At 52.5% G+C, this 8,878-nt stretch overlaps 1 protein-coding gene across 1 annotated transcript; it reads right to left on the bottom strand.

Moving 5' to 3' along the window:
* Window positions 1–874: 874 nt before the first annotated feature.
* Window positions 875–8,596, bottom strand: LOC149299367 (katanin p80 WD40 repeat-containing subunit B1-like). The gene is made up of 18 exons (XM_089486463.1): window positions 8,557–8,596; window positions 7,871–8,001; window positions 7,429–7,546; window positions 6,987–7,087; window positions 6,116–6,157; window positions 5,934–6,017; window positions 5,639–5,754; window positions 5,486–5,557; window positions 5,055–5,205; window positions 4,056–4,431; window positions 3,929–3,979; window positions 2,807–2,880; window positions 2,446–2,586; window positions 2,148–2,297; window positions 1,786–1,862; window positions 1,411–1,485; window positions 1,103–1,219; window positions 875–1,007 (listed from the first exon to the last, which is right to left on the bottom strand). The coding sequence occupies exons 1-18, from the start codon at window positions 8,594–8,596 to the stop codon at window positions 875–877; spliced, it is 2,049 nt and encodes a 682-aa protein (XP_089342589.1).
* Between the last annotated feature and the right edge of the window lie 282 nt (window positions 8,597–8,878).

The raw sequence follows: 8,878 nt of genomic DNA, 5'->3' as shown, positions 1-8,878 counted from the left end.
ACACAAAAAAAAAAAAACAAAAACAACCTTACGAATCCAAGCGCACTCCTCTACCGCACACTTACACTCACTCCTTAACCAGCCACCCGGGCTCTCTGCCTCGCCTGGACGTATGACCCGTGTGTGTTGGTGTACTGTATGTATGTATGTATGTATGCTTTACACAGATGAATACAAGAGTCATGGGATTAGAGCCAGCGACAGACTATGGTAGGTTGTGCGCCGAACCGTTACGCCATTGCCTGGCTGGACATAAAGGACAGCATTGTTTCCATACCCCCCCCCCTTCATATTTACACTAAAGCGTCTCCCCTCCCCCTCCTCGGAGTCTGGCATTACATCTGCCAATCAACGTCTTAACGGGTAAAAGGAGATCTGCCCATCAAACAGCACTAGCCTTTTACCCCCAGAGGCTGTTTTGGCAGCGGCCACAGGCATAATTGGATGGCCGGCCTCACGACCAGCCCGGCCCTGTATGCAACCCACGAACCAGCAGCGACGTTTGGACTCCCGGGAACTGCCTCCGGACTCCTGTATTAACACGCAGAGATCACAATGCTCTAGGCTGGGGGTATAAGGGACGGCGAGGAGCCCCGGGACAGAACCGGCCCCGCAGTCAATCACACACGTTAAAAATGACACTTTCCTTTAATGAAATGGAACTATAAATTACACCGTAAACAGCTTCCACAAGAGACGATCCCGTTACACCATACGCAGGTTTTGGCATGGAGCAGGTTAAGCAGCAGCTTTTGATCTCTACAGGGGCTTTGAAGACATGGCCTGTGCACACCCCTCCTGCAGGTTCATACCTTGAAAACAGGTGTCATGGCCTTGGTCAGAGTCCCAGAGCGGCGCTCGGAGGAGACCCGGACTATTCCAAGGCAGACAGGAGCAGCTGCAGCTCCCGGAAGGCACTTCCATAGCGGCCGACCTGCGACGTTCTGCTCTTCACCAGCTGGCTGAGCGTGCGAAGCTGCTTGTAGCACATCTTACACTTGGCGATCCTGCGGGGAGACAGCGAGCAGAGGAGTACGGGGGGGATATATATATATATATTTATATTTGGGGTCGGCACAGCAGGAGGTGACACAACACTAACCTCTCCTCGCGTGATATATCCACACCAACGGGGGGAGGGGCGGCCAACGTATCGGTGATCAGCGGCAAAAACCTCTGCAGAATCAGCTTAAGCGACAGGCACCCGGTCTGCACGTAGCTAGGAGAGGCACACAACACGGCCATTAACACGCGCAGAGGGGCAGCCTCTGAAAGGAGCACCCAGGAATTTCCATACGCTGGGCACTTTAGGCACTCAGTAAGGTCACTCGCCTACAGGGAGCAGAGACGCTCGGCGGCACTACCTCAAACATGTAAACACGCGAGCGGCGGTTTTAGGCCATCTCTCACCTCTCGTACTTGCTCTGAAGCAGCTTCTCGATCTGAGGCAGGACGGCTAAGCAGAGATCCAGCTTCCAGAGGGACCTGCGGGCACAAGGACAGCGTGACACCGGGGGGCTAATTCACTAAGCTTGTAAGAGCTGTGGGTTCAGCTCCCTCACTTCATTGGTCGCTTCCTCCTGCAAGAAGGGCTGAGCCGGCCCCGTATAATGTATAGCTCACTGGGTGAGGAGACTGGGGAGATCTTGTCTTGATATACCTACGCATCATACATGGCAAGTCACATATGAAAGCCCGTGGGGTCTCCAACGCATGGATATATAACATGTAGGGATGTCAAGGGGCTAAAGGAACAGACCCCAGCGGCAGTAAACAGGGACTCACGCTTTCTGGTTGATGATGTTCAGAAGATCTACCACCACGGACAGGTCGTTAATAGCCACGGCAGAGTCCATAGATGTCTGAAATGAAAGTATTAGGGTTATAGCCCCCTGGCCTGCTTATCTCCAGAGCCCGGGGGCTGCGCACAGGACAGTCTGTTACAAACATCCACTGAAATGCTTCTTCCAAGCGGAAGCCAATCTCAGGCTGACGGCGCCTCATCTGTGACCCAAAGCAAACAGCAAGAGGCTTCCGGAGCGGATACAGGGCAGGAGAACGGCATACATTACCACCGGGACAGGAGAGCCCCGCTGTCATCCCACTGCACAGCCCCGTCAGAGGGCTCCCCGTCTGCGCAGTCCTACCTTCATGTCTCCGGTACTCCACACGGCTCTCACGGTGTCCAGGTTCCGCATTCGGCTGGTCAGAACCATACACATGGTGCCGTGGCCTTTCCGAATCTGACATACAGCTTCTTCATCCACCACTTCTGCCGGCGACGAGCCCTTCACAGCCTGCGACGGGATGTAAGGGAGAGAAGCCGTCATATCCACGGTGCCAGATGATTACAGCAAACAGATTCCGGCACCGCAGAAAAGGAGCCACGCGTCGAATGCACGGCAAGAGCCCGTTCACCGGGGCCCCGGAGGGCAGCGCACTCACGGGCAAGAAGTCGGCGGCCTTCAGACCGATGGGTTCGTTGCGGGCCGCAGAGATAACCGGGGGGGTGCTCGTAGGCGCAGATGGGGTCTGACACACAATGGGTGTGGATGCAGCTACCGGTGGCCTCGGCAGCTGTTCAAACTAAGGCAAAAAGGTAAAAAAAAAGCCAAAACTGTAAGTAACGATTCTCCAGACCCACAGAACATATTGCAGAGGTTCTCAAGGCATCGGGACACCTCAGGGTCTCCTCACATTAACTCAGACCCTGGTGCCCGTGTGCGGAGACCCCGATACCGGTTAGTCTGGTGTTCCGTTCAGTGTCCGTGTACCACACATGACGATCTATGTATGTGCTACGTACATTCCTTTTGTTGCTTGGGGCTGGAGTCACTATGTCCTGAGTTGGGACCAGCGGCTCCTTCACATCGAGAGTTTCTGCAGAACATGAGGTTAAAGGTCAGAGGTCTGTCAGATATTTTATGATGGAAAACATGTATTCTATATATGTATGTTACATGAACACAAAATGGAGTCAGAGCCATTTTATTTTACTTAATCATATAATCATTATTTCTTTTTGCCCTTGTTCCCTCTATAATTGAGAACAAAGAAGTATTCATGTATATAGATGTTTCAGTATATATGATCCAATTAACGTTATCTTCCATGAGAAAGTTAAGGAGTAGACACTACATATCCTTAGGAATGTAAATTGGAATGGGGGATACGTCGTAAGACCCCCAAAACCTAATTTACTACCTAGGAGGCAACGTCTGGAGATATGGGCGACTACAGAGACCTCATTTACTATCTAGGAGGTAACATCTAAAGATAAGGTGACCAAGGATAAATTCCTAACACATATGTAACGGTCTTAAGTTATTTCTTAGACCAGAGCGTCTCTCGCAGGTAAATTAAGAAATTACAACGGTGTAAATATGAGTAGAAGTCCTAATTATAATGGGTAAAACCCACCGTTATGATTGGAGAATTCCAAACAAGAGGTGGAGGCTATGATAATAAGCCCGGTCTTTAAAAGCTTATGTCTTTAATAATTAGGGACTCACCTAAAAAAAAAAAAAAAAAAAAAAAAAAAAAAAAAAAGACTCACCCTGAAACAAAGGCACCCTGAAAAAGGACAGACCCTGACGGACTCATTTAAATTTACCCCAGAGATTTGGAATCTTAAGACCCTGACACCATAATTTTACTCTTACAGTTACTTTGAGTTCTAACCTATATAACTTTTAGAAAGTTTTATTTCTTTCCACTTAATTTCTTGCCGCTGAACCTGGATTAATTTCTGCAAGGACCGGTTGGTCCGCAGCAACAAGTGGTGGTAAATATAATTGTTTTATTATTCTGAATAGAGATGAATTTTGTCTTCTTCATATAGAAGGTTCTGACGTTCTGAGGTGTAAAATAAAGAACGAGCGTCCTTATAACGAACGCCAAAGAGACATGGAGCTGGAGGCCGACTCACCATCCTCCGGCGGAGCAGGGAAGGGTTCGCTGTTCCGGGGCGGTGTGCGAGCTGTGGACGAGAAAGAAGATGAAGAGGAGAGCGAGGCGCGCAGGCACTACAGCATGGAAGAGAGCTCCACACTCACAGATCGCATTCCTTGGCTGGAAGATCTCTTTATAAACCTCGGGATTCTGGATCTCAGCTCTGGATTCCTTCTCCTCCTCGTCGCTGGTAGGACTGACCCTGCAGGAAAGGAGGAGAAGGTTAGTGGCAGGGTTCCCGACAGTCTCTTTGCGATGGCGGCAGGAGACAGACGGGCTTCTGCTTCCATACCTCTGCGGTTTGCTGCATGCCGTGGATGGACGCTCGTAGATGCGTCTCAGAGAGGATCCGGTGGGGGTGGTTTGGCTGATGGGAATTGCCGGTGAGTGGGGACTCTGTGGTGCGGCACCAGTCACCTTAACCCGGGTTAAGTCCACCACAAAGGAGGAGACATTGGACTGTGTGGTGGAGACCCCGATCTGCAATCATCCACAAAACAGATAAAATAAGCTTCACGTTTCACCTACAGCATTTAGCATCCAGCACCAACGGCACGTCCTCAGCAGCCGCTAAACAACCCCACCGTCCCCCACAATTACCCGGCACAAGCCGCCAACAGCCAGAGCCACCGTCCCCCACAATTACCCGGCACAAGCCGCCAACAGCCAGAGCCACCGTCCCCCACAATTACCCGGCACAAGCCGCCAACAGCCAGAGCCACCGTCCCCCACAATTACCCGGCACAAGCCGCCAACAGGCAGAGCCACCGTCCCCCACAATTACCCGGCACAAGCCGCCAACAGCCAGAGCCACCGTCCCCCACAATTACCCGGCACAAGCCGCCAACAGCCAGAGCCACCGTCCCCCACAATTACCCGGCACAAGCCGCCAACAGGCAGAGCCACCGTCCCTCACAATTACCCGGCACAAGCCGCCAACAGGCAGAGCCACCGTCCCCCACAATTACCCGGCACAAGCCGCCAACAGCCAGAGCCACCGTCCCCCACAATTACCCGGCACAAGCCGCCAACAGGCAGAGCCACCGTCCCCCACAATTACCCGGCACAAGCCGCCAACAGGCAGAGCCAGGGAAACCACTTACCAGCTGATTATTGCAGATCGCAAGGTCGGAAACCTTGCCCCATCCCACCGGAACCGTATCAAAGCAGCGTTCTGGTTCCCATCCGTAAACTCGGAGAGAGTCCCGGCCCCCGCAGAACAGGCAGCCACCATCGCTGCTGAACAGAACGGCCCTGCAGGGAGCATCCAGAAAACATGCTGAGAGCCGGCACCCAACCAACGTGATTGATCAAGAGGAAGAAGACGGACAGACCCGGTTTGGGCACCTCCGGCACATGAACCTATACAGGGCCTGGGCCTTCTTACTATATGTACGGGTCGCCGCGAGGGGAGCCGGGCCCCGGGCAGCGCAGAAAGCCGCGAGGGGAGCAGAGCTGACTCCGCATCCTGGGCGGGCTCTGTATAACATAGAATGCTTCGGAACGCTTCAGTTTAGTGAATAGACCGTGTTACCTGACCGGTACAGTCTCCCCCTCCGTACAGCCGACGAGCTGAAACTTCTCCAGGTCCCAGAAACGAACAGTCCTTCAGAGACATAAACAAATGCTTTAGGGGTTGCCGTTCCCCTCCTTACAAACACCCCCAGACTCCACCGGCCTCTCTTACCTGTCCGCACTCCCTGACGCCAACAGGTACTCATTTGGGTGAAATTCCACTACATGCACGGGTCCCGTGTGTGAGCTGAACTCAGCCATCAGCTTCCCAGCCGTCAGGTCCCAGAGCTGTAAATGCACAATACGCGCCGTAACAGCCAGAAGCATTTCAGCCCCACGACAAGTGCAACCCGAACGTCAAGGAAACGGCCCGAACGGTGACTTATCTCTGTCCGACCCCCTAGGATGACACATGACGACACCGAGCGTTTTCAGCTACACTCACGCCGGCCCCAGAAGGCGCTTACCTTAACAGAGTGATCGTCTGCAGAAGATGCCAACCATTTCCCATCAGGACTGAAGCGGAGACAGCGGACAGCCTCAGTGTGACCCTGGGAACAAGTCATACAATGAGACGGCGTGCTATCACCGACACGTGGATGCCACGGACCTGCGCTGCCGACTCTCCACGCATCAGCACAGAACCAACCTTATAGCGAAACACACAGCCTTTCCTTCTCACGTCCCACAGCTGAAAGAAAAAAAAGAAAAAAGAAAAGAGCAGGAGCTTAAAAAAATAAACCCGAGAATGCAACCACCTTACTGCGCTCCAGTCGGCAACTGCAGAGTTCGCTTCCAGGAACCGTGGGTTATTATTAATATTATTATTATTATTATTATAAGGCCACCGGCGCATTTATCCGATATTACCGGTAAAGCAGAGGAATATTATTAATTATTATTATTATTATTATTATTATTATTATAAGGCCATGGGCGCATTTATCCGATATTACCGGTAAAGCAGAGGAATACTATTATTATTATTATTAGACCACGGCGCTTTGACCCGATATTACCGGTAAAGCTGCGCAAAATTATTATTATTATTATTATTATTATTATTAGACCACGGGCGCGTTGACCCGATATTACCCCGTAACGTTTGCGGTGAGATCAGACACGTTCAGACGAGGCAAACAATGCAAAAAGCAGCATTGATAACCAGAAAGCATTTGCATTGAGCTGAAGGCTTGTGACCGGAGACAATGCGCTTAGCACTGTACCACGTGTGGTTTCCCGGTAGCTGATGTGGCGGGTAGCTGCGGTTTGAGAGCTTAGTGGAAAGTGTGACACGTTTCCAGAGATTACGCACACGCAAACACGTTATACATAAGAGTGTGCATGGATTTTTCCAGCAAGCAGCGCGGGGAAGCCATTTCTAAGCGCACTGCTCACTCTGCTGTATCCCACAAGAGCTTCCTGCCCAGTACAAACCTTCCACGCAGCAGAAAACCCACGCAGGACACGGCCAGCATGCCGCGGGCCCCCCCACACCCCACGGAAAGCCAGGCCATTACCTTTATGTTTGTGTCCATGGATCCCGAGGCCACAAACTCCCCGTAGGGGTGGAAATCCAGGCTGCACACGTTTGCTTTGTGTCCCATCAACGTCCTGAGAACTGAAAGGAATAGGGGGGACTTCTAATTACAGGTTAACGCTTCCTCCCACCGGAACAATCCAGTAACACCACGTGCCAAGGAGAACACTCCACGAGACACGCGGGGCACATGCCAACGAGATGACTCCAGGGGGCACATGCCAACAATACTACCCCACGAGACCCCCGGGGCAGATGCCACGGACACTACTCCGCAAGACACCCAGGGAGAGAACCAAACACCACGGATGCCACAGAGACGACTCCATGAGACACACGGGGCAGAGAACCAAACACCACATGCCACGGACACACACATCACAAACATGTCAAGAAATAAAGCGACACCGGGCTTGACTTACTCTTAGCAGCCTCTAAGTCCCAGACGCGCAGAGACCCGGACTGTGAGCCGGCCACCAGCAGCTCTTCGTTGGTATTGAAGCGCACGCTTTCCACCGGAGACGTGTGTCCCGTGAGACTCTGCGGTAAGGAGAGCAGAGTTCTGCGGATTACTGCTCTGGAGACATGTCACATGTGTGTGTGGAGGAGACACGTCACGTGTGTGTGTGTGTGTGTGTGTGTGTGTGGAGGAGACACGTCACGTGTGTGTGTGTGTGTGTGTGTGTGTGTGTGGAGGAGACACGTCACGTGTGTGTGTGTGTGTGTGTGTGTGGAGGAGACACGTCACGTGTGTGTGTGTGTGTGTGTGTGTGTGTGTGGAGGAGACACGTCACGTGTGTGTGTGTGTGTGGAGGAGACATGTGTGTGTGTGTGGAGGAGACACGTCACCTGGGGGGTACTCACCATGATGCAGTTGGGCTTGTTAACTGACCACAGGTTGACACGGCAATCCTCTCCGCCTGTTGCCATCAGGCGACCAGAACTTTTCCCCAAAGCCAAGGCGCACACATTGCTGGCGTGCGCGGCGATCTCTTCTGCATGATAGAGAAGCGTGATAGAGAAAGAAAGGACATGCCACGAGCACACACGCCACGGGCTACATCTACGCACAGAACCAAGGACACGCCACAAACGCACACGCCAAAGGCTACATCTACACACAGATCCCGGGACACGCCACAAACGCACACGCCAAAGGCTACATCTACACACAGATCCCAGGACACGCCACAAACGCACACGCCAAAGGCTACATCTACACACAGATCCCAGGACACGCCACAAACGCACACACCAAGGGCTACATCTACACACAGATCCCAGGACACGCCACAAACGCACACGCCAAGGGCTACATCTACACACAGATCCCAGGACACGCCACAAACGCACACGCCAAGGGCTACATCTATACACAGATCCCAGGACACGCCACAAACGCACACGCCAAGGGCTACATCTACACTGAATTTAGTGCCCTTATCAGCATAGCAACCAGTGAGAGGTTTCTGCTGACTGGGGAGTTTAATTGGTTGCCGTGGTTATAAGAGTAATTTTATCGCATAACCCTGGCCAATCACAGGACTCACGCAACTTCCAAGCCGTTTTTGTTGCTCCAGAGGTCGCCATAATGCTGCCGGACTGAAGCGGGAAGATACCCGGATCCTGCCCCAGAGGGGGTCCAACCCCCCAGCCGCTGCCAGGGGAGACGGGCGTCCGGCGGAGGACGGTTAGCAGATCTTTGCACTGGCGGGGATTTAAAAAGGTGGTGTCACCGCATCGTTACCACAACTACACCCAATATAATCATTGCGTCATCAGTACCCCCCACCCCGACAAAGTATTACCATCATTACCCCCCCATTAACCCCCCGACACAGTATTACCATCATTACCCCTCACCCCGGTAGC

Source organism: Sceloporus occidentalis, unplaced genomic scaffold, assembly GCF_023333645.1.
Source record: "Sceloporus occidentalis isolate IW3139 unplaced genomic scaffold, rSceOcc1.0.p SCAF_29, whole genome shotgun sequence".
Taxonomy (NCBI): Eukaryota; Metazoa; Chordata; class Lepidosauria; order Squamata; family Phrynosomatidae; genus Sceloporus; species Sceloporus occidentalis.
The sequence above is the reverse complement of the archived record's forward strand: the minus strand, read 5'-3'. Positions and strand labels throughout refer to the sequence as shown.